Source organism: Drosophila ficusphila, unplaced genomic scaffold (genome assembly GCF_018152265.1).
Source record: "Drosophila ficusphila isolate 14025-0441.05 unplaced genomic scaffold, ASM1815226v1 contig_286, whole genome shotgun sequence".
Classification (NCBI taxonomy): domain Eukaryota; kingdom Metazoa; phylum Arthropoda; class Insecta; order Diptera; family Drosophilidae; genus Drosophila; species Drosophila ficusphila.
The window spans coordinates 9,451,616-9,477,243 of NW_025064189.1; the positions used below are offsets into that span (position 1 = coordinate 9,451,616).

Genomic DNA, 25,628 nt, shown 5'->3' on the forward strand with positions numbered 1-25,628 from the left:
GTAAGCTACTGTTTATTTGGTAAAATTGTGCTTTAGGGGCTTTATTTAATTAGTAAAAAATAAAATTTATAAACTTCACAAAAAAATCAAATTTGCTTTCCAATTCATTTGGAACTTTAGTTTCTTAAATTGTAAATGCAGAGAATACAGTATGTCTGGTTGGCGTTTGGCTAATAGGCAATTGCGTCAAGGCACAAAAGATTCCAACCGAATTGGGTCTTCTTCCTCTTGATTTTGAATAGATTCTGGCAGCTCACAACCAAAATAGGCGTTGTTGTTGGCACAAAACAGGATGAGTTGGCGCCAGCAGTCGTCGACGGCGAGAAGATGGGGGTTCCCGAAGACAATCATCATAGCTCGAGCTCGCGAAATGGCCACGTTCATTCGCTTTTTGGAGCGTACAAAGCCCAGGGAAAGCTTGGAGTCATTCCGAAGAATCGATTCCGAGGATCGAACCGTGGAGATCAGCATTATGTCGCGTTCCTAGAAACAAGATAGAAGGTTACCGAGGGTATTTTTCGTTTGACTATTAACCCACCTGTCCCTGAAACTCCTCGACGCTGCCAATCCTTGGCATGGCCACATCAGTGCCAATGAACATGTTGCGCAGCATCTTCACCTGCTTCATGTAGGGCGTGAGTATTCCGATCTGTTCCGGACTCACGTTGGCGCGATACAGGGCGATGGTCATGAGGAACACCTCCTTCACCTCGTGGGGATTAAACCAGGAAGGAGAATCGTTCTCCTGCCTGTTCTCCCCAGTGATGCCATAAAAGAACGTGCCATGTGCCTGGGGCATATCCTTTTCTGGCTCGAAAACCACTCGCAGCTTGGAGAGAAGCTGAGATTCCCTTGAATCGCTCTGAGAAACCATCGGGATCAGTTCGTCGTCGTAGAACAGCTTGCTGTAAACGCTCATAATGGATGGCAGTGCTCGGTAGTTGTACAACAACTTGGTCAGCACCACGGGATTGTAGCCCGAGCTTTCTGGAAACCTCTGAAGGTCTTTTTGATACGGCGAATGCTCGAGCAACCGTTCCAGAAAGGACATGCAGAGTGACGTATTGCTCGAAAGCCTATTCAGCGTAATTGCCTGCAGCTGGCGAGGATCACCTGCCAAAACCACTTGGCACCGTTTCCTGCTGAGCATTACAATGGGCACCATTGTCTCCGGTTCGGTGCACTGACCCGCCTCATCGAGCAGCGCGTGGGTAAAATGTCCTGGCGGGAACCCCATCTGCAGGAAGTTACCCAAAGTGGCGCACGTCGAGATGGTGATTCGGTGGGTGCCAATGAATTTCATCTGGCAGCGGAGCTTCAGTCCGGATTCGGTGGTAACCATCTTTAAAAGGAGGGTAAACATATGCTGTAACGTTACGGATACAACAAGAAAGAAGTCTACTCACACTGTCAGTGCAGGAGCCCGCAGCAGCGAGATCAATGGTGGCACAATAGCTCATTAGTTCGGGCGGAATCAGGTCCCTCTCCACTAGATTGTGCGACACAAGCCGAATGAAGTCTCCCTGGAGCAGAGCTTTGGATTCGATGAGTCGCTTGGTCACCAAGTCCGCCGCGCTGTTTGATGGTGTCCCCACCAAGATCCGAGCACCTGGCAGATTCCTCACCAACTGAAGGATGGTCTCCACCAGGGTTACCGTCTTTCCAGTGCCCGGTGGCCCAAAGATCACGTACGGAAGGTCCTCCGCCTCCCCACGCAGGATATTGTACACAGCTCGCTTTTGGATGCAATTAAGCGAATCGTTGTACCATGGCAGCTTCGAGTCATACAGGTACATATCATCGCCCTCCATTCGGACCTCCGACTGGGGGTTCTCGCGCTTGGTCACCTTGCTGGGAAACAGGAACTGCTCGCCCATGACGCTCAATATCCGCGAGACGGCATGGTGCTGCTTGCGGTAACCAAAACGCGAGAAGTAAAACTCCAGCCGGTAATCCTCGCCATTGTACTTCCCCTGGAAACTGGCGTTGAACTTGAGCAGCACGCGATTGAAGAGTACCTTGTGGATAATGCCCTCGTACGACTTGTTATCCTTAGAGTTGGGCTCCACCCAGGGATTTATGGCTCGCACCACATCGCCAATGACCAGCGAGGGACGACGCTCGGCCAGATTCTCGATCTGCAGCGCCAGATACTCCCCATCTCGGAGAAAGTGCGCGCGGTCTCTGTCGTAGTTGCGGAAACTCACGAAGCACTCTATCTCCTCGAGGTGGAGATACAAGCCCATGCGCTGCACATAGTTACTAGCGTTTAGAGACTCCGTGACGCAGGGATAACTCTGCTGCAGTGAGTCCAACATTTCCTGTTTCCGTTCGACGGTTAAATAGATCCGCCGCAACTTCTCGGGGACCTTTAAAAAGTATAAGAGTGATGAAATTATATATTCACTAAACCGAATCAATTCTCACCTCGAAAAAACCCAACCGCAGGGAAACAAATCTGCGTTTGGTGGTACTGTACTCCCCCGGCACCACATCCCTTTGGTTGCACCAAACTTGGTTGGCATAGAACTTCGATCTCTGAAGCACCGTGCGTCCGGGAGCCAAAAGACTTTCGGCGGCTACCAAGCGCCTCTCGGCCTCTTCGGCTTCCTCTTTAGTTTCGCATACGATAACTGTGAAAGACCGATTCACTTTGAACCTATCAAACTTCAGGACGAAGTTCTCGGTCGCTTCGCCCATGAACTGGGTATGAATTTCGAAGATCATTGTCAAGCTGCCGCCACTAACAATGTCCCGGGGCTCGAGAGGTTCGAGCAAGCTCAACTGAGACTCACTGTCGTTGGAGACAACGACGCTTTCCAGACGCAACTGGCGACTCAGGTTGTTGGTCAGCTGTAACGAGATACTCTGCTTTTGCCAGAGCTCCGTGCTGATGAAGCGGTTTACCCCGGTAACTGAGACCGCTTGATCACGGCTGGAGGATCCCAAGCCTGCACTGCGTTGAACCTTTGTGGCTCCAAAGTTCTTTTCCAGCGGAACAAGCTTAATGGCTCGCCTTGTGAATTTGGACTGAGGAATTTAAATACTTTTAGTGAAGCTCTACAAATTAAATGTGTATTTTTGCAACTCACATACTGACACTCGATAAGATCGGCGAGCAAAAAGTCGCCCAAGTGGGGATCCATTCCCGTGGGCACGTCCGCTTTTAAGGCATAGACCTCCGGGCCCAGAATCAGCAGATCCGTGTAAACGCGCTCCACAGTGCACTTCTCACCTTCTTCGATGCGCGTGGGACACACCTTGGTCACCTGCAGAATCTCCCCTTGTTTATCGACGTATCCGTCGTCCAGCTGGATGTTGCACTCCAGGCGCACGCGATCTCCAGTTTGGGGTACGAAGTTTATTTCGATGTTGTCCAGTTCGACGGTGAGCTGCCCATACTCCGTCTCCACGTCGATGGAGGAAGCCATGCGCTGGCAAATCAGGCCTAAAACGCTCCTCATTTCCGTGTTGAATTGGATGGCTTTCTGGGTTTTTAGTTTATCCAGAGCTTCATCGATCTGAAAAGATCGTAACCAGTTGTGTTATATTATGATTTCATTATATACTATTCAAAGAGAGAAGAGATTTCCTCACCTGGTTCTGATTAGGGACCTCCCAGCTCGGCTCCACGATGCGCTGCACCTTGACCACCCGGATGTCCTCCTCGTGCTCCTTCTGAAAGGTCAGATATTCGACGACAGAGCCGACGCTCAGCTCCAAAAAGATGCCTTCTGCCGCCTTGCTATCAAAGAAAAGGTTTTTGTCGATGGCCCCGCTGTTGCTGGTCAAACTAGTGATCACTCCTTTTCTAGCACAGCAGCGGCTATCCTTGTTGATGTCCAAAGCGGACAATTTCTGCGTAATTTGACGCGTCTGGTTGGTTAAAGCTTCATCCATACCCGATGGATTTGCCTCGTTCTGCCGCCTAATTTCCTCTTCCATTATTCTTTGATCCAAGAAGCGATTCTCCTGCTCAGCACGCTCCATGAGAAACTCACGCTCCCGATCCGCGTTGGGGAAAAGCATGCGATAGAGTGAAATCATTTTGGTTCAGATTTCGTATGGGTTCTGTTTCTACTGAGCGGGTTTTTTGTCGAGACTCTCGTACATCCAGTCGGTTTCGCTGAGGTAGCCCAATTCCTTGCGCAGATTCTGCAGACGCTTCAAATGGGTCTCCGTCGTCTCCTCCGCCTTCCCGCCCTCGGCTTCGGTCAGCGATTCTGCCTTGTCAGCTTCAATCTCCGATTTCTTAGCCTGAAGTTTATGGGGCAATCGTTAGTGTAAACATTTGAGAGCTCGAACCAAGAAAGTGAATACACTTTGAGATCTTTGATCTTTCATACTATAATTCTTGTTTATGTTTAATCAATTTTTATTGCTTAAATGTAAAAAAGAAATAAGTATTGGGGTTTTCAAATTGATTTCACCACTTTAGAACGCCAGCAAGAAATGAATATCGTTTCAGTAGTGTGAAATTCCTATCCTTTTTTTAAATTAGTTTTGAATATGTCAGATTGAACTTTTAAATATGTAAACACAATTTTAAAGCCGTATTCCCGATATTATATTTTAGTAAATACGACGTAATTTAAACGGATGTCACGCACATGTGATTTACTTCCATAGTGAATTTACACGATTTTACTGTTATTCTAACTTTCATCTCTTTCGCACAGTCAAGCACGAATGCAACAACAAACCTCTGTTTCGTTGGTTTCGGCGGCAATATTGGAAGCCGTACCGCTCGTGGAAGCTTCTTCTTTAATAGTTATACTTCCAGATGCTTCGCTGGACATCGTCCAATCACCAATTCTTCAGAGATGTCGAACTATAGTTTAAAAATCAAAATCGGCTTAAGTTTTGGAAATTCAAAACCTCAATTGGTAGCCGGCTTTTTGTTATTAAACAGCTGGCTTTTGTTATATACCTAATACTTACAAAAGTTCTAAAACTTTATGATTAAAGGGACGATTTTACCAAAAAATCTTTAATATATATGTAGTTTATATACTTGAAAATTAAAAATTAAACACTGAACATCCCATCAAAAAGCGTCTTCCGCGAACTTTTGGATATTGTGTGGCCAGGAGTAAATGCTGTAAAATACCTTCCAGCTATAAGGAAAATACCAATAATGTCCCACTTTTGTTAACCCTTAAGTAGAGTAATATACATTTTTAAACATTGTGCTATTCATCATGGGTACCCCTCAAATAAATGTCATTTGAGCATAATTAACCTCTTATTGAAAATATTTCAAAATAGTTTGACTTTATAACAACTAAAATTATGTTTAAAAATATTCCGCATATAAATTATTGAAGCGACAAAAGAAGAAATTTCCGCCACACATGAGACGAATACATGGAAATTGAAAGCTGTTGAATCATCCTTCGACTTTCCTGTGATTAATACGTTTTAAGATTATGCAAAAAACTTTTCACAGTCAAATTCGGAAATCGGCAATATAAGAAATTACAGTGACACATGTGATGAATACTGTGGCGGAACGTATATAAATGGTTCACCCTAAACAGCGCACGCCGGCGCCGGGCAACTCTGGCCGCGAGACAATATAATACCGTCAGTAAGTGACAAGTTTTTATAAATTTTTAATTGCAACCAGTATTTTGTACACCTCTTATCCAACTTTCATAGTACGACATATACCTGTCACCATACTATTACAGGGTATATATCTTATCGATAATTGCTCATCTTGTCTTTTTCAGTTATTCCTCACACGGTCACACTGCCATCCCCCTGCGTCCACCCACTCGTCCAACGTGTTTGTGTGCAGAATTTCCACGGTTTTATTTAACCGACTGAAAATTGGCAATCCACCGTGCCAAATATAGCCCTTGATTGCTCAACTCCAAGGGAGCAGGACCTCGCCGAAGCAGCCAGTGCGTCAGCGTCAGGATCAGAAGATCAGGAGCACCCAGTGGAAAAGTCCTCCTCATCTCCGTTTTTTTTTGGCTGCCAAAGCGTCGCGTGTGCGGAACTTTCAGCGGTGAATAATCTAGGGTTTTTGGTTCTTGGCCAGCGGAGGAGCGTGTTGCAGTCGCAAACGGGAAGATGGTTAAAGCTAAAAAGGGCAAGAAAGAGATACTGACCAAAGTCGAAGGCGGTTCCTCGGCGGATGAAATGTGAGTCTCTCGAAAACCACCTGCCAACTTGGCAAACTTTCTAATGGGTCTGGGGTTTTTTACAGCTCCGATGTGGACAGCGACCAGGTGAGCCTTAACAACAAGAAAAACCAGGCCGCAAAGGTCAACAAAGCTGGTCAGGATGATGTCCAAGCGCTGACCAAGGGCGTCAAGAAGCTCAGTGTCAAGGGAAAGGGCAAGGCAGCCAAAAACGAGGACTCCGATGAAGAGGAGGAGGTGCCCACCAAAGGCAAGGCCTCCAAGAAGTCCGCCTTTGATCTTTTGATGGACGACGACGACCAGGATGAGCCGGCAGCCCCGGAAAGCCAGTCGGAGGAGGAGGAGAAGGTGGTGGCCAAGCCCCAGAAGAACGAGAAGAAGGGCAAGAAGGCCAAGCGCAAGAACAAGGACGACGACGACGAAGATCTGGACAGAGTTTTGGCCGAACTCCAGGCGGAGTACGCCGGCGAGGCTCCTGCCACTACCGTTGTCTCCCCCGAAGAACTGGCCGATGAGTTCTCCAAGAAGAAAAAGAACAAGAAGCAGGTCAAGCAAGCTCAACCGGCGGAAAATGCCGCCGAGGATGAGGCCAGTGAGGATGAGGAGGGCGGTGGCACCGTGAAATCAGCTGCACAGAAGAAGAAGGAAAAGAAGGAGCGCCAGAAGAGGGAGGCTGCCTTGGCCAAGCAGAAGGCAGCCACTGAACCCAAGGCCAAACCTGCAGAGAAACCTGCTCCCGAGCCAGAGCCCCCAGCGCCTGAGGAAATCCAACCGGAAGCTGGCGAGGAGGATGAGAAGACCAGCAAGAACAAGAAGAAGGGAAAGAAGGACAAGAAGGCCGAGCCCGAAGAGGAGAAAAAGGACACCAAGAAGAAGGGAATGTCCGCCGCCATGGTGGCCGCCATGCAGGAGCAGCTGAAGAAGCGCAAGGAGGAGGAGGAGCGCCTAGAGCGGGAGGAGGCCGAGCGCATCCGCCTGGAGGATGAGCGCGAGGAGGCTCGGCTGGAAGCAGTGCGCCTCGAGGCCGAGAGGAAGGAGAAAAAGAAGCAACGCGAGGCAGAGCGCAAGGCTCGCTTGAAGGCCGAGGGCAAGCTGCTCACCAAGAAGCAGAAGGAGGATCGGGCCAGGGCACAAGCTTTGCTGGAGTCTCTGAAGGCCCAGGGCCTCGAGATTCCCGATCCCAACGAGAAGCGACCCACGCGTCCAGGTAAATTGATATAAGATGTAAAAACCATTTGAACTTGCTAGTGAAAGTTATACTTTGTGCAACATGTCTTATTCAAATAGTTCAACTTTCTTTTTAAATTAATATGCAAGTGTTCCCCCTTTTGTTTTTGTGTTGGAAACCAAAAGTGTTGCAACTAGAGAGTTTTCTGCTCTTCATTATTTTTTTTAGAACAGCTTCTTATCCCCTTTTTCCTTCCAGGAACCCGCATCCGTCCGAACAAAAAGAAGGGTCCCAAGGAAGAGGCCGCCGAGGAGGAGGCCAAGGCGGCGGAGGCCCAGGCGGCTGCCGCTGCCGCCTCTGCGGCTGCCGACCAAAAAGAGGAGGAGGAGGAGGTCAAGGAGAGCTGGGACGCCACCGACAGCGAAGCGGAGGCGGAGCCCGAGGAGGAATCTTCGCAGGCCACCAACAATGGCAAGAACGAGGCTGCCGAGGAGGAGGATGAGAACACGGAGGATGATGACGACGATGAGGACGAAGATGACAGCGACGATTCCGATGAGGATAGCGATGACTCCCAGGAAAAGGAAACGGCGCTGGCCAACGATCCGGAGTCGCGAAGACTCCGCGCGGAGGCCCGAATCCTGAAGCGTCAGGAGGAGGCGGAAAAGAAGCGCTCGACCGATGAACTCAGAGCGGGAGTAGTTTGCGTGTTGGGACATGTGGATACTGGAAAAACGAAGATCCTGGACAAGCTTAGACGCACTCACGTGCAGGACTCCGAGGCGGGAGGCATTACCCAGCAGATTGGAGCCACTAATGTGCCCATCGAAGCCATCAAGGAGCAGACCAAGTTCGTGAAGGCTTCCGTTGGCTTCGAGCATCGCCTGCCCGGCCTCCTGATCATCGACACACCTGGCCACGAGTCCTTCAGCAACCTGCGCAACCGAGGATCCTCCCTCTGCGACATTGCCATCCTGGTGGTGGACATCATGCACGGCCTGGAGCCACAGACCATCGAGTCCATTCAGCTGCTCAAGAAGAAGAAGTGCCCGTTCATCGTGGCCCTCAACAAGATCGATCGGTTGTACGACTGGAAGCAGCTGGCCAGGCGGGATGTGCGGGATGTGCTGAAGGAGCAGGCGAGCAACACACAGCTGGAGTTCCAGCAGCGCACCAAGGAGGTGATCCTGCAGTTCGCCGAGCAGGGACTGAACGCAGCCCTCTTCTACGAGAATACCGATCCGAAGACGTACATCTCCCTGGTGCCCACCAGTGCGATCACCGGCGAGGGCATGGGCAACCTGCTCTTCATGATCGCCGACTTCTGCCAGAACATGCTGGCCAAGCGGCTGATGTACTCCGAGGAGCTGCAGGCCACCGTGCTGGAGGTCAAGGCTCTGCCGGGCCTGGGAACCACCATCGATGCCATTCTGATCAACGGCAAGCTGCGCGAGGGCCAAACCATGGTCGTGGCCGGCACAGACGGACCCATCGTCACCCAGATCCGCTCGCTCCTGATGCCCCAGCCCATGAAGGAGTTGCGCGTGAAGAACGCCTACGTGGAGTACAAGGAGGTGAAGGCCGCGCAGGGTGTGAAGATCGCCGCCAAGGACTTGGAGAAGGCCATTGCAGGCATAAACCTGTTGATTGCCCACAAGCCGGATGAAGTCGAGATCTGCACGTGCGTTTTATCTTAGAATTTACCTGTGATTGCTCTTAACTTTTTTTGGGTTTTTTAGGGATGAAGTCGCCCGGGAGCTGAAGAGTGCTCTTAGCCACATTAAACTGGCCCAGACGGGCGTTCATGTCCAGGCCTCCACGCTGGGTTCGTTGGAGGCTCTTCTCGAGTTCCTGCGCACATCTAAAATTCCGGTGAGTGAAATCAGAAATTCTTTTTTCGTAGAAAGACCAAAGGTCTTAACAGCGAGTGGTTTTCAATAATTATTGCATACTCTTGGGCGAAAGTTAATATTCGCAAGTGGGGAGAAAAAATGGTCTTGTTCAAGCGAATATTTTAGAAAGAAGAATAGTTGTAAAAGAAATGTTAAATAGCTGTCAATATTCAGAAACATTTTCTGCAATTAAAAAAAACCAGATAAAAGCAAATTCAAGTACCTTTATGCGTTGCAAATTATAGAACACACGTGCCCCAGCAAGTGCAACAAGTCCGAAATGAATAACAACCGAAAACCGAGGGAGAGAAAATCCCCCAAGGGAAAGATCTCGGACGATGCGCTAACATAATTTCGCACCGTTTGTTTAGACAATTAGCCGAAAGAATATTTTCGGGCCAACCACATAGATCCCAAGATCGGAGGGAGAGATAACCTTTTAATAGGTGAGCTCTGCAATTTATGTACACATTATTTATTTCGGCCCATGGCGGGATATTTCTAACAGCTCGTATAGTCCGACTATAAACAAAATATCTCCAAGCGAAAGACCTAGGAAAAGACTAGTACGCAGTTTGGAAAATTTGCGATTTTCTTGGCTAATATCCGATATCTGGCGAATTGAATTCGGTGCGGCGACAAAGTTGTAAATTCTGCGCTGGCCAAAAACTATTTCGGATGGGGAATTATGAGTGCGTGAGGAGGCGGGGGCCTTGGGACGTGGGATTTCTGCTCCTGTCTGGCGGACTGCGCCGTAAACATAAAAACGCGTATTTTTGTAAGATGCAGATGAGCCCAGAGGCCGTTCTAGCCAGCAAAACGATGCTGATGATGGCGATGATGAAGATCGCTGGGATGAATCATGCCGAAAGAAGCCGAATGGCGGGCGCCCAGCCAACTGAACACGCACTGTAACCATTTCAGTGCGCTGTCTGCCCCCCAGTCTCGAGAAGATTGAACACCCAACTAAAAATACTGGCCGCTCTATATACACCATGTAGATACGCACTCGCGGCGGCGGTATCTGCGTACTCTGGCATATTCCGGCGGTGTATATAGCATACTGGTGTACATGGCCGCAGCGGATATGACAACTCAAATTCCAATTTAGCAAATATTTATTTTCTAGCAGCGCTTGCGCCAATCAATTTCGCACGCCTTAAATGAGTGAGTTAATCGGGTTTGCTTGGCGTGTGTTTTTAATGGCAATTAGATAATCAGAAGCACTCGCCTCCTCGTTTCATTTGATACTCTTTTTTTTTTAGCTGGCCTCAGCTGCGGAAATGTTGCAACGGAAGCGCGGATAAAGTGAACAAAACAATCAACAGACGAGCGCATATGGGCCATTTGATCCAAGACCCCGACATTTGAGCGTTCTGTTGTTTCAGCAATTTTCTATTTTCGAGCAAACTCTTTTTCGTTGCCCCACACACAATTTGCGTTTTTTTCCGAGTCTGTTTCTGTTTCGTTTCTGTTTCTGCTGACACTACAAGCTCATTAGCGGCAGCAGCCCACATTTGCTAAGGTTTCCCACAGTGTCATCATCATCTCCGCGTGGCCATCATTATCATCGGCAGGCCGCAACACTTTCCCAGGCCCAAAGGTTCCTATACGATCCAATACGATCGGGCCGAAACGCCAACGCAATGCAAAGCACACCGGGCTGAAAAGCTATGCAAATTAGCCACCAAATGCAGCCACAGGGCGCGTGGTTGTGAGCCGAATGAACGAGCGACTGACTGGCTGAATGACTGACTGGTTGACTGACTGAATGATGAGACCAGGCCAGGGACGTTCCAAGCCACAAGGGGGTCGTCTCTCAAGTGGATCTCTCAGATATATATAAAAATATATTGATCAAGTCTAAGACAGAGCTCTGCTTTTAAAAGACTTCTAATGTGGTTTAATGGAAGTAGAAACAAAAGTAGATTGAAACACGTAACTTTATTTTAGTAAAGCAACTAAAAAGCCAAATGGTTTTTCCAAGATTTTAGCTAATTGAAAACTCTTTCAATCCCCTCCCCAGAAAACTCCGCTCCTATCAAAGTTCAACCATCTGAGCTTCCTTTTGTCTCTGCGGCCCACTGAAATAATTTCCAAGTCGCTTTCTGAGTCGCGCCCATTAGATTCGGTTTCGTTTTCGCTTTTTGGACGACCACTTGGACTCTTAATGAATGAATTAACAATTTCTGCAGTCGCATGCACATGTTGTCCATATGGCCACGACTTTTTGTCGGTTTCTTCGATATGGTGTCGTCGGTTTTTGCTCTTTTTCCGATTTTGTCACATTTTAGACGAAAAATTTGTCGCCGTCATGTTTAGTGCGCTCGTTTCGAAAATCAATTATGGCCAGCTCACTTGACTGACTGACTGACTGACTGACTGACTGACTGACTGAGTGAGTGAGTGACGAACGGACAGAGTGACAGAGTGACGGACTTCTGCTGGGGGCTATGTTCATTCATGATTTGAGCCAGAGATGCTGGCTGGCCATGTGGGCCGACCATCGACCACCGGCCGGCTACGTAACAAGTTTCGCCTTCGTTTAAGCCAAATTTAGTAACTGGCTAGCAGCATTCACAGACGCTGCGAAGCTCGGCTCTACCTTTTTTTGGACCGACTAATGCTATGTAAACTGCCATAAAACTTTATGGTTATCGCCGCCAGAGTCATTTTTCTAGGCACCCACATGTGATGGCGGCCTTTTGGATTCGGTGCCTTTGCTATTTGCCATTGCTTTTGCTTTTTGCCTTAGCTTTTTTCTTGCGTGGCCGTTGAAATACGAGCAGGGTTGCCAATTTATTGGCACTGCCAAACTGACGGCCGGAAATTGTCATTTGAGTGCCGCTGGCCGCGGCTGCCGTTCGAGAAAAAAAAAACCAGAAACCGCTCAAAAGTTTTGTCTCGCTTAGCCCATTAATTTCTGACACGTCGCAGGTTGCGTTGATTGGCGATTGCCAATCAATCTTTCGCTTGCACCGTTCCATTAATTGGTATTCAGGCGATCTGAACCCTTTCCGTCACCCGAGGTGTAAAATAAATCCATCGATTTTGATTTGAAGAGGCAGAACAACCTTTAAATGGTTAGGATAGATTTACATCACATTGGTATCTGTAAACATGTTTTCTTGCATGAACTCCCCCTGTTTTTTGATTGAGTTGTTCGCCTCTTTAATTTGGTCAGACTCATACATCATTTGATTGGGTGTTTTTGCATTTAATTAATTGACAATAACGCAGCAAAACGAACAATAAGTTGGCTTCCAAAAAGAGCACACGCCGGGAACAATGAATTGTATGGAAAACAAATCAATTACAAGTGTGCTGCTCTCCCGCCTATATTTAATTTTCGTTTTTAATTGCGTCCCACATATTGAACTGCATTTATGGAAGTTGTGGCTATACTCGTAGTTGTTATTTGCCATTTCATTCATTGGTAAACATTTCAGCTTGTTTGTACAGGGACACGAAAACACTCGCACACACTGGCACAGATGCTCGTACAATAATTCATTTCATTGATCAAATAAACATTTGCTACACATTTCGATAAATTAAACCCCCAGCCCCGCCCCTTCTTCCCTCCGCTCAGCAGGGCGTATCTGTAGAAGCAATAACAACAAACAACAAACAGCAAGTAAAGCAAGACCTACCGATCACTGCCGCCTTTTTGATTCATTCATAAAATTGATTGCACTTGTTGCCCAGCTTTCGGTGGCCATGTGTTTTGCGGAGAGTGTGCGTCACAATCACGATTAACCATTGGCCCATTCCACCTTATTTTTACCCCCAAGCGTCTTTAAATACTTTTCGAAAATATTCCCCTTAAAATAATGTAGGTAGATCACCTCCTTCTTCATATTCAATAGAAACAACAAGTATTTTTGTTTTTATAAGTATGCATTCAATTACTTAATGTGAGTCAGCTGGGTCTTAAAAATAAATATAAAAACCCATAAATTGTCAGCTTATTAGGCGTTGGCGTTCTTTGGAAAACATGCAACTAAACATATCCATTCTTTGGGCCAAATAACAGAGCCGATAAAATCCATGTTAAAATGCATTTTTCCGCCTCCAGTCAACAGACATTCCTCGGTTACGTCATGGAAAATGTTTTCGCCAGATTTATGGTCCGTTGGCTGCACATTTTTATGATCGCCTGCCGGAAAAACCGAGCCAAAGACAACATGAATGAACGGCTGCTACCACTCTCCATCGCTCTGTCCCTCTCTTTTGGCCATTGCAAACACCGTTATGCATTTGGCCCGCAATTTCTTTAGCCGTTCGCAGTGATGGGAAGTTGTGGTGTTGATGATGAATGGTAAAATATGTTTTATATTTTAGTTGAATTTTATTGAAAGGATAATATATTGTTACCTTACCGATATTTTAAATATTTTTGAGTTTGTAAAAAACAGAAACTCCCACCCAATTTCCTACCATCACTGTCTGATTGCCGTTGATTCTGCAGCGGTGGCTTCATTAACATTTGCCCCTCGTAGCCATCAACCATCACCATCACCATCAACGGCCAAATGCAGCGGTGCTGCCGGCTGCCATTCATAAAAAGGCGGTGTGCAGCTCTCCAAGTTGGTTGGCTGCCATTTGGCTTATACAACGAACGAACAGCCTGAATTCGCTGCCCGGGCACCGGGCACCCGCAACGTGGCAACGTGGCTCTGTTCGTGTTCATTCACTCATTTTGCAATCCACACACTCGAGCGAGTGCCTTACCTGTACCTGTATTTTCTTTGCACAACAATGTGTCCCGCAACTCTTTTTGTCTCGCTGGCTTTTCCTCACTGCATTTTTCATGAATGAAAAAATTGCGCACTCGAACAATTGCTAGACGGTGGAGGTCTTCTTCATTTTTGAACGGCCACCAGTGATGGCAAATTTGTAGGCTATTCTGTAATATTTAAAAAAATTAATAATAAATATTCAACACCTCTTGAAAATCTGAACTGAACAGAAGAGAGTATTTGTATTAATTAGGTTTTGATAAATAGTTTGTTTGCATCCTGAACCAGAAGTTGGCAACTCCAACTCAACCTGTTGACCTGCTCCAATCTCCTTCCCTTCAGATAAACTGATGGGTGGGGGGATATATCTCCCTCTTTCTCCACCAGATGCTCCATTGCTGCATTTGGGCGAGAATGTAATTATGTAGCCATCAGCTATTCCTATGCATTCATTGCGCTGCGGTTGCCTTTGCCATAATTGTGTGCCACTTGTTGTTGCTGGCTTTGGATTTGGTTTTAGTTTTGGTTTTGGATTCGCATTCGGATTCAGATTCAGATTCAGGTACAGATTCGGATTTGGATTTGGTAGGTGGGCCAGGTGGGCAGATCCGCTCGCAGTCGCAGTCGCAGTCAGCCGCAAATGTGTACGGCCGACGTAATTTGATTCCCACATGCATTTTAATTAAAAGTAAACAACAGAAAGTTTCGCAAATACAGCTCGTCATGCTCGGCGACTTGTCGTCCGTTTGGGGCCGCCATTTGGCACCGCATTTGCAGGTTTGCATGCGAAATGCGAAATGCAAAACGCGAACGCGAACTATTCAAAACTATGCGAATCCACTGCCAACGGTTGCGAATTGCGGATTTCGCCCACTTGCGGCAGAAGCTCTGCTGCAGTAGCGGCAGTTAAGATAATTAGCCACTCTTGGCCAGCATTTGCGACTGGGTGGACATCAATGCTGCAGCGCAGCAGGTGTGGAGATAATTAGCCAAACTGGTCAGTTTCTTATTTTTTGGGAAGATGTTATATGTATTTGGTTAGGAAAATGGTTAAGTTTCTACTTGCAAGTTTAGGAGTTCTTCTGATAGTGGCTTTTCTGAATATCTGGAAGTATAATTTAAACAAAAATCCTCTATTTTAATCAACAAATTCTTTATTCTTATGCTGATTAAATTACGTTTCAACACGGCAAAGGAACTACGCAATTAATGAGCGAAAAACAAAATGCCACGCAAATATCTTGGGAAATATTGAAGGCATAAAAACTGGCTAGATCGAGTGGCGTGACGTCTTCGGGGGCCCATTCATGAATGGCTCGATGGGGAGGGGAGTAGAAGGGGGTAAATGCGACCCCGAAGAAAAGACCGGACCCAGAAAATGTCCATTGTTGGGTGCTTAACCCTCTCCCCGCCCGCTTACTTTTTTTTTTTTTTTTTTTGGACGCTCTTCGTTGAATTTCATGAATGAATTTAATTTCGCTGCGGTCGTGGTTCTTTTTCTTTTTCTCATGTTTAGCGTGTTTCGTAGTACTAGTTGGGCATTACGGTCGTCGGCAGGAAGGAAGTGAGGTAAGAAGCAGACAATGCCAATGTTTTCATTAATGCGACGCAGTTGCCAAAAACAACAAAAACAAAATGCCTCGGCAAGAAAACAAAAAGTAAAACTACTGCGGCATCACGAATTGTAAATGCCCTTCCAGGTATAAAAGGATTTGATCAGGAAATTTAAACGCAGATCGTTTCGGAATTTAATCAGAAATAAATTTGGGAAGTTAGAGGTTCAGGAAGTGCAGGATTGGGTCACCATTCTATGACTCTGGGTTGTTTAAGTGAGGTTTAAGGTTTTAATTAATGCTGCGATACTTTCTGCAAGAGTATTAAGAAAGAAGGAAGGCATGAGCAAAAACAATGAATGAATGAGTGAACCCAAGTGAATGAGTAAATGAATGAATGTATAAATGGAAAGACGAAAACAAAAACAACGACGGAAGCAATTCTTCCTGCCCCACACACACACACACACACAGATACACTATCAATGGCACACAGATACGCAGAGTATCCCACAGATACTTTCCAGAGCTTATTGCTTAATTTTCATTCATAAACACGTAGCGACCGCATTTTTCGGAAGCAAAGGAAGTTGAAAATAATAGATTTGTGTTTGCATTTAAGAACCTCAAAAGCGAAGCGGAAGTTCTCGAGGAACGTGCGGCGTTCTCGAAATCATCGCAATTTTCCAATTCCGAAACGGAGGTTTCCTCGACATTAATCAGCTGTTTGGGCTGTCTGTCAGTCACTAAGTCGACATATCCCATTAATTTAGTTGTTTTCCCATCAAAATTGGCATTATTGACGGCGTTTTAAAAGATTTAAGCAATCTATTTGTGATCTGAGCAATAAATGTTGAACAGTCCCCCTTCTAAGCCGCCATAAAACAAACGATTGCTGCTATGATATCATTATCTCTATTTTTATTTAATATAACCCTTTCTGCTTTTAAAAATCAGTTTTCTAGAGTTTACTATACGGATTTTATAAACAATCGCCGAGTGTGTTCGTTCACCTGTCTTGGCTTTTCGCCCGTGTCATCGATAACATTGAGTGGCGTTGCCATTTGACGTCAGCAGCAAAAAAGGGGCGGCTGGTGGGCGTGGCCTTCCACCTTAGGCATCCATGTTCGTGGGGCTCTCTTGCTAATTAGCTCTCCATTCGCATGCGTTTTCATTTGCCACTTACGCACTTCCCGCCCACAAATTCCGCCTTTTCTCGTCTCCGGCTTCTGGCTTCTGGCTTTTCAGGCCTTTTCTGCTGATTCCGATTGTGGAAACTGTGGATGCTGCTGCGTCAGCCAGCCGCACGTACTGATTGTTTGTGCGAAATGATATTCAGCTGGAAAGCGACTGCCGGCTGCCACGTGGAAATCCAGCCCACTCCCTTTTTACAGCTCCCTAGCAACCCAATCAAAATCACACTCAAAAGAACGTTTACCCTATTCAATATTAAATAATTTATACTTTCAAAGGAAGATCATTGGAGATCATCTAACCACTGAAAAGCTATCCCCCAACAAGTGTTTTGTTTTATAGTTTAAGTACATTTTTCATTATTTGATAAATACTAAATAAATACTTTTTTGAGTGCAGAAATGGGGGCATTCGGCTATCACTTCCGTTTGCACCCGTTTTCCGTTTTACATGCAATCGACGACTGCTCTCCTTCTCGCCTCCTCAATTACTATGAATTTTCTTGTTCGCTTTGTTGCCTCTGTGCCACAATTGCATACAACAATAAACTTCCGATTTCATTCATTGTTTTGCTGATTGCAAAACTCTTTCTCCCGTTTTTTCTATTTTTTTTTTATATTTTTCCTATTTGCTTTCCGTTAGTTACACACAATTTCTTTTATAACAGCGTCAACAGCCGAGGCGTTTCGCAGTAATGAATGAAATGCTCGTGAATGGGTTAAGCTGTAATTGAATTCAATTTACAATCGAAGCACTTGAGCAGAAAGCAGGCAATTTTAAGTGACGTCAGACGAGTAATTACAAGTGCTACATAAGTTAATACAAGCTACTTTCATATTTATTTATGTTTTGAATACCACCTAAAATGAATTTCATATCAAGCTTAGTTTAATCTATAAAAAATTTATTGTATGGAAGCGCTTCTTAAACCTTCAGCCTTAATACGTAATTTATGCCACGATAAACTGGCATTTAAATTAATCCGATTAATCTAGCCGATAAGCCGACTTTTCAATTCAACAACTCCAACAGGCAGCTGTAAAAGAGAGAGTAAAACGAGTGTGCCAGTTGTTAATGGGTTTAATCGGGGGCCTCTCATTATTTCGGTCTTATCGACAACGCATGCATATCCGGTGGCGCAATTAAGTCGCTATCGACAGCAAATTCCATTTGCCCCACTCACTGAAGTCCACCACCAGCACCACAGCAGCCCACCAGAGCCACCGAACCGCCCAACCATCCAAGTCCATCCATCCATTCATTCATGTCAGACTCTCGCGCTGCGCTGTTATTTTTATCAATGATCATTTGTAATCATCTGGCGACGAACAAAAAATAAATAGAGTAAAAATTGAACAGCTTCGATGTGAATGAACTCATCGCCAGACTTTCCCGTCTCCTTCTAATGTCTCCTGGCCATTTGAGAAATGTTTCACTTTAGTGGACCGCTTGTTTAGTTTAGGTTCTACTATATTCCTCTCTTCGATTTTCCCATTTCGTTTATTTTTTATGGCCGTGCGACTAAGAATAGCCAAAGTTTTCTTTGGGTCAAATGCTTTTGGGCCAACTGGCGGCGAGGAGGAAGCATAAAAAGAAAACTTTGCAGCCGCACATGGTTGACAACATAGTATCTCAAAGTATGTTTACATGTCTGCTTTCTGATGAATAAAATACTTATAAATATCCAACGAGTCCATTTGCTGAACAAGTTTGTGTTACTCTTTTAAAAATAGGTTTGCAAATTTAGTTTCTGTATGAAACAAATTGGATTGGAATTTAAATGAACAACAAAGGGTTGTAATATCTTTAAACAGTTCCTAATTCTATAAATATTTGGTTTCTTCAAGTAGTATATTGTTCTTTAAAATAAAAATTCTGTTGTTGAAACTAATTCTAACTTGAAACCCTTTCTATTTCTTTCAGTACTCTGCTATCCGAATTGGACCCGTAGTAAAACGCGATGTGATGAAGGCCTCCACAATGTTGGAACACGAGGCGCAGTGAGTAAACCCAAACTTATCGTTTCTATGCTCACTTTCCCCATTTTGTTTGCGAGGCGGATGTGTCATATGAAATTATACAAATCGCAGTTCTTAGGAATTCGCTGAGTGCGGAATTCGTACCATCGAGAACCCAAGAGACTTCGGAGTAGTAGTAACTCCACTATCGAATTCACTTTCGAGGGGTTTATTGAACTCCCCCATTGAGGGATTTCGCAAGCAGAAATTGTGTCGACAGCTGGGAAATTGATCCCGAGGTTGTTTCTATGAATGACAAACGGAACGGCTGGGTATTACCCAATGCGACGAAAGTGATGGCTCGGGAATTCTTCAGAATTATATTTCAGACACTCGATAAGTATCTCACTTCCTGGTGACGAGATTGCACAGAATGTTGGTAATACCGGAAGCGAGTTAAGTCACTTTAAACCCAGAACTACTTTTTGGAATTCAAAGTGCCCTTTCCCCACTATCCAAGTATTCAATGAACCCTTTCCTTGTATTTTACCACCTCTTCGGCTTGTGCCTTTAGCACTTCCTCCCGAGAACGTGTCCAACTGGCGGGCAACACCTTCTGCCGTCCATTTGCAACAGCACTCACATTTCATCGGCGAAGCAGATAGATACGGCTGATGCAGTGCCCCCTCCATGTTCGCCTACATTGTAGGCCATTGCCGCTTTATATTCGAGAGATTGAAGCAGCAAGAGGTGAGAGGTAAGAGGTGCGGCGAGACAGCGAGAATAAACGACTTTTTGATATATGACAACGAACAATGCAATTTTATTGCCGCTTAACTTCATTAACACACAGCTCCCCGGCAAACCCGTCCACCCGCCACTTGATAAACAACGCAATACGGTCGGATCTTTGAAGATTGTGTGTGATATTGGCCGACGAAGGAGCCGCTGGAGCTGGTCGGGTTAAGTGATTCATTTAGCGGCAATCACAAAATGCACTTTGCCGGGGGGATAAGCCGGCCGAGCGGGCGGGACGCCCATGATTTATTGTGGGGAGCGGACCTTCGAGCCGGCGGCTTTGTCTCATTAGCGGCACTAAGTGGTGCCAAATAGTCCACTCGCCGTATCTACTACATCTATATCTTTCTCCTCCAGTCCAATCCTGTCTCTTTTGCCTGCCTGCCGGTTTCCAATTGCGAAACTATCTTCGTGCTCTGCTTGGCAACAAGAAAAGCCTCAGATGCAGATGCAGATACAAATGCAGATGCAGATACGTTTGCGTTTACTCTTACGTTTACGGCCCACTCAAATTACGCTGTCACAAGCGCGAAAACGGAAAATGTGGCCGCGATTGTGTTTGTATCTGTATCTGGTGTCGCTGTATCTTGTATCTGCGCCCAAGACGGAGCACTTCCGTTTCCGGCCCTTCTGCGCATGCGTGCGTTCGCCTTAGCCTCCGCCAAGAGTTGCGTCCACTTTTAGGCCCATATCCGCCCATCGGAGCGATACCCGCCCAAGTATCTCCTGCCATGTGTGGCTGCTCCTCGCTTATTTATGATTTCTACGCGCGTGGAATTTTCGAACCATAAAATATTGCATTTTACGCTGCGAGCAGCGACCATAAGACCATAAAGATCGTCTGTCCGGGAGAAGAGTGCCTTCGATGGGTTCTCCACCATACTGTATTCCATTTATCTCCCTTCTGGGGCTGTCGCGTTTACGAGTCCCATAAAATGTTTAACTCTTTTTATGTGATCTTTATGCATAAAATTGGCTCGTCCACTCGAAAGTGATCCGCTCCAACAATGGATGGGTATTAATTGCCCCTCAGGGGAATCCTCGTAAAAGTTTGCCGCGAAAGTGATTGTTTCGGGGGGTTCTAAATTGTTAATGCTTGGAAATTCACTATTTTAATGCATGATCTCTCCGATCTCAACTGGAAATTAAACTTCTATCAGACACACAGATCCATATATCACAACGACTTCCGATTAACCCTTGTCATATTAGTTCTCTTCGCTCCCAAATTGCCCATAATTCATAGATCGATTAGTCGTGGACTCTCTCCTAAACTGTTTTCGCCTCTGCCCAAACAGATTTGATCCCCATCCCAATTCCAATTCCACAATCCCGTACGTGTTCGACAGATCCCAAAAAGAGCCCCTCATTAGCCGACTCCACTTTGGCTTTGGGACCTTTTCCTGTCGACGCAGAGCTTCGATTCTCGAAATGCCAACCATTTCCTGTCATTGAAAGCCCCGCACGGCAGAGTTGGTCAAGCCGAACAAACAACATCTTGAGCCGCTGGATTCGACGGACGAGAGGTTGTTGGTTGTTGTGATTTCAATTATTAACGCTTCCTGGTGCCCCAATCGCCATGTGGCCCGATCATTAGGCCAGCTTCTTCTTCGGACAGGAAGAGCAGCGCGGCAGTGGTGTCATTATGGTTATTGTTATTATTATTCAGCTCGTTGGTCGTCTCTCTGATTACATAGACGTAACACTGGCTTTTAATTGTTTTAAATCACCGCGATCTCTGTTTGTTTTCTCCCCCGCCCCTTTAGGTATGCTACGATCCTGGCCTTCGACGTGAAGATCGAGCGGGAAGCGCAGGAAATGGCCGACTCCCTGGGCGTGAAGATATTCCAGGCGGACATCATCTACCATCTCTTCGACAAGTTCACCGCCTACCGCGAGGAGCTCAAGCAGAAGAAGCGCGAGGAGTTCCGCTCGGTAGCCGTCTTCCCCTGCAAACTAAGGGTAAGTCAATCATATTTTTATTTGCCACATCAGCCGGAAAATAAAAATTCACCCAATGATGCATTTAGAGAATTAAAATACAAACTTTTAGAGGCAGGTTACTTCAAAATAAGATTAAAATAAGAGAAGTTATGGACTTAGAATTAGAAAATTATGGTCAATTTTCAGCAAACCCATTTTTTGCAAATTCGGAAAAGGGTTGTAGTATAAAAATTAAAGAAAATCGGTCAAAAAAATAAAAAATTAAGTAATGATGCAGTTTGTTAGATCACATCACCAGTCGGGAACTAAAGACGGAAACCCAGGGTTTCGGTGTCATTATGGACATTATTTTAATGCGCCCATGTTCGTGTTCCATTTCCCCCTTCTCTCTCCCCTTCCTCTCGCGATCTCCTCCTCCGTGGCTCTTCCGCTCAGCTGCAATTACCCCCGAAAGCTACAGGTGTAAAATGCAATCTGCCGCGAACTGAAAATGAGAACGAGAATGAGACCGAGACTCCAACTCCAACTCCAACAAGTAAGACCCAGAATGGATCTCCAGCTGTGGCTCGTCTCGTCTTGACGCTGGCTTAATGATGCTGGCCAACAAGAACGGAGCGGCGGCTCCAAACTCCGGGCTGGGGGCTACGATATACGTACGTGGTAAGCCGGGCCAAGACAAGCACTCAACAAGCGATTAGAGGCAAAGCCTCGGATCCCAGCGGACGGACGCCTGCATCACGTCCACACTTCCTGCTCAAATAATGTTTAAACAGCGTATTTGATTTATAGGCAATCATTAGATTTCGGTCGTATGCAATGTTGGGACTCAACACGCCACACTCTAAACTCCACTCGGGGCCACTCGGGTCCACCCTGGTCCACTCTAGACCACTCTAGCCACTGGGCTCCCACTGTGCTGGTAATTGGACACACGGCGCACAGCTGTTGGTAGCATTCGTTCGATCTTGTACACTCAAAGTAGTGCACTCTAAATATTAATTTTGAACAGATAAATATTTTTAAATATATTTATTTTTCATTTTATCTTCTGAATTTGATTCATTCGAACTAAATTTATATGAAAAGAAAATTTCAACTCAGTGTCCCATTTTTAGCAACCAATTCATAATTCATAAATCATTATTCCGAGTGCATTTGGCCACTCTGAACCCAACGATTCTCTGGAGTCCAAGTCGCAGTCGCAGGTCTTGTAATAACAATGACGTTGTTTAGTTTGAGTTATTAACTCGCCTTCTGTCTTAAGGAGTTTACTGCGGAGCTGGGGAGAAATGGGCATGTGCATGTGGAGCTGGAGCTGGGGAAACGTGTTCTCTGGGCCACTTTTCTTTTTCCCCGGCAACGTACGATCCATTTTCTTTGCCGGCTGATTCAGATTGTGCCGCTTCTTCAGCTCCGACTTTTGCTGCAGGCGGCATCCCATTTGAGGCCTTCTTCAACAGTTGACGCAACGGAAATTAAGTTGTTCTTGGTGCAGCCAAAGTTGTTTTCGTCGGGTGTTTCTACTACACTCTATTAACGAGACTGCAACATTAAGTAGGAATAATATGTTTGCAATTAAAACAACTTTATATTCGGCTACAATATTTTAAGCATCCATGAATTACAAAAAGATCTAAAATAATTGAAGAGTTAATAACTAAGCCAATCTCAGGAGGTTTAAAGCCATTTACCTCCTTTATAGAGTATCCAGTATCCCAACTGACTTATAGTTGTTATATTATCTAAAAAAATCCGTTGTTGGCATCGGCTAAGCCACCATAATTATCGGGCATTACTTAAAAAGTAGTTGCTAGCCGGCCCATCGTAATCGATCGTTCCCGATTGCGCCGCTTATTAGTTATACCCCACAAAATCATCGTCTATCTAACAGTCATCGATCGATATAATTATTAGTTGTTTCATGATATCTCCTCGATTCTATCCCACAGATACTGCCACAGTTCATATTCAACAGCCGAGATCCGATCGTGATGGGCGTGATGGTGGAGAACGGCATTGTCAAAGTGGGCACTCCGATTTGCGTGCCCAGCAAGGAGGTAAGTGCACTGAGAAAAACAGATGATGAAACTATAGATATATGTTATAAATATTTCCTTACAAATGTGATATATGGGTAATTACAATAAGTACTTAAGAGGATGCAAAGACCCATAGGAAATCTTAAAAAAAAGTATATATCAAAGATAATTTGGAATATTTTTCCCTCTGTTTCCCACAATCTATTCGCTGGCAAATATTTGACTATTCTGCGAGTCGCGCCCCACAAAAGGTGCCATTCAATGGGCACGCATTGGGCGCGAGTGGTGCAGATCGGCGGAGTAGATCGCGGTGGTTGGACTAAGGGGTTCTCTATGCGCACAATGGAGGCACAATGGAAGTCCTTGTCTTCGGACTCGATGTCTTGTCGGTGTGTTGTCTTGGGAATCGTGTCAAGTATCCAGTATACAATGACAAGGAGGCCCGACGGACGAGCTGTTTGTTTGATTTGCTACCTTCGGCGGGGCAGCTTTCATTGTTGACACAGGTGGTGCGGTTCCATCGCCATTATACTGGGCTCTCCATCTGGATGTGCGTGCGGAATTGTGAGTTGTGACGGGGAGCTGGGCAATAGTTATTAGCTCATCGGGCGAACGAATTGCGTCGCAAAACGCTCTCGAATTCCATCGTAATAACCACCGACTGGCAGGCTCAATTATTGTCCTTCCGTTGATGTCGATATAAAAAAGAGATATGGGAGATGGGAGAAGGGAAGCAACGACGACGACACTCATTTCAATTTATGCGCCGACATGTCCTGTTTCCCGTTCGCCAGCGACAACAACTGTGTTTCCTTTCCACTTCTGCCACTCCTGCCACTTCTGCCACTTTTTGTCGCTTCTTCGATCTTGTGCCAAAGGGTTTATGTTCTGCTTCCCGTACCGCTCTTGACTTTTTACCATTTTCAAGGGGGAAGGGACAGTGGCAGGAAGACGCAGGAGCAGGAGGACCATTCATTGGCAATTATAACTTCCTCAATTATCCGAGAGAAGCGCTGCTAAGCTGTGCGCTTCCCGTCATTCATCGTCATTCTTTTCAACGTCTTCTCCCTCTTGCTTCTCGCTTTTTGCCAGCTTTAATACTGATTTTAGTGCGGGGATACCCTACGATACGTTCAGATCGAATTTGTGGGTTATGGGGAACAAGACAAATCGAATATAGATAGGATAGGATATATATTATTAGGTTACAGTAAATATTATATTAAATTAATTAAAGTTATTAGTTAGGTAACCCCAATAGTTTCTTTCTCTTTAACCCTTTTTTATTTGAAATAACAATGTAGTTATTCCCTTAATAAAGCTGAATCTTCCAGTTAACCTTGGTGTAGCTCATCCAAAGAGTCCCCGCAATTCAAGCTCACTTTCCGCTGGCGGACACATGTGATCGTAGCCCCTGCTGCAGGTCCATATGTCCATTGGCAATCCCCCTCCTGATCCAATTCTACTTTAGATCTGCACTTCATTTCTGCCCAAGAATGCTGCCATCGTCATCGAGGCCGCTTTGTCGCTGTGCCTTGCGACTTTGCCCGGCTGATTTTTGCCTTTGCCTTTGCCTTTGCGATTTCCGTTGACTTGCAGCTGGGGGAGCGCTTCTTCGAAAGGGTTGGGGACTTCTCCGGCTCTGGCAGACCCCTCCTCCTCCCCGCTCCCCCTCTCTCCCTTTCCCCAGCGACAACTTCCTCTGGCTGCGCATGCGTGCCAGTCGCTCCACCAGATGTTCTCGTCTGCGGCCCTTGTCTCTGCCTGCCTGCCTGCCGTTGATTACATTTATTAATTATATAATTAAATCTGTAATGGCAGGCCACTCCGATCACTTGCTTTCTGGCCTTTGTTTCTCGGTCCGCGTAATTGTTTTGAGCCGGCCAAAACATCCGTTCTCACACGGCTGCGAAGAAGACAGAGCCCAAACCACTTCCACTTCCCGTTTTGGGGTTTGTCAATCCGTTTCGGCCACGGGGGTTAAACAGCGAACAGCGAACAGGTGACCATTGTCTGGCGCTCTGGCTCATCAACCCTTAACCCCTGAGAATTGGGGACTGAAAGTGTCAAAATGCGGTAACGGGATACGTCTGCCGACGGGTCGATGGGTTAACCAGGGTGAGGAATCAATGGAGGGTCAGTGGTCAGAGGGTTCATTGGTTTCTGGGGTTAACCAGGGGTTGTGATT

At 45.9% G+C, this 25,628-nt stretch overlaps 3 protein-coding genes across 4 annotated transcripts in view; 1 reads left to right on the forward strand and 2 right to left on the reverse strand.

Annotated features, from left to right (window-relative positions):
- Positions 1-11: 11 nt before the first annotated feature.
- Positions 12-4,047, reverse strand: LOC108099140 (probable RNA helicase armi). The gene is made up of 6 exons (XM_017202480.2): positions 3,598-4,047; positions 3,093-3,521; positions 2,428-3,030; positions 1,407-2,369; positions 539-1,342; positions 12-483 (listed from the first exon to the last, which is right to left on the reverse strand). The coding sequence occupies exons 1-6, from the start codon at positions 4,045-4,047 to the stop codon at positions 187-189; spliced, it is 3,546 nt and encodes a 1,181-aa protein (XP_017057969.1). The 3' UTR covers positions 12-186.
- A 30-nt stretch (positions 4,048-4,077) lies between these two features.
- On the reverse strand, positions 4,078-5,077 carry LOC122319881. 2 transcript variants are annotated; one of them, XM_043207691.1, is made up of 3 exons: positions 4,942-5,077; positions 4,704-4,831; positions 4,078-4,257 (listed from the first exon to the last, which is right to left on the reverse strand). In XM_043207691.1, the coding sequence occupies exons 2-3, from the start codon at positions 4,797-4,799 to the stop codon at positions 4,078-4,080; spliced, it is 276 nt and encodes a 91-aa protein (XP_043063626.1). In that variant the 5' UTR covers positions 4,800-4,831; positions 4,942-5,077. The 2 variants fall into 2 exon arrangements, with proteins under 2 accessions (XP_043063626.1, XP_043063627.1); XM_043207692.1 differs by having other exon boundaries at positions 4,931-5,077.
- Positions 5,078-5,260: 183 nt separating this feature from the next.
- The window catches only part of LOC108099157 (eukaryotic translation initiation factor 5B), a 33,471-nt gene continuing 13,103 nt past the window's right edge, over positions 5,261-25,628 (forward strand). The window contains exons 1-8 of the mRNA XM_017202502.2: positions 5,261-5,590; positions 5,736-6,152; positions 6,218-7,359; positions 7,579-9,001; positions 9,060-9,192; positions 18,625-18,701; positions 21,224-21,419; positions 23,351-23,458. Of these exons, the coding sequence (XP_017057991.1) occupies positions 6,082-6,152; positions 6,218-7,359; positions 7,579-9,001; positions 9,060-9,192; positions 18,625-18,701; positions 21,224-21,419; positions 23,351-23,458 (3,150 nt within the window). The 5' untranslated portion in view covers positions 5,261-5,590; positions 5,736-6,081. The remainder of the gene's footprint in view (positions 5,591-5,735; positions 6,153-6,217; positions 7,360-7,578; positions 9,002-9,059; positions 9,193-18,624; positions 18,702-21,223; positions 21,420-23,350; positions 23,459-25,628) is intronic.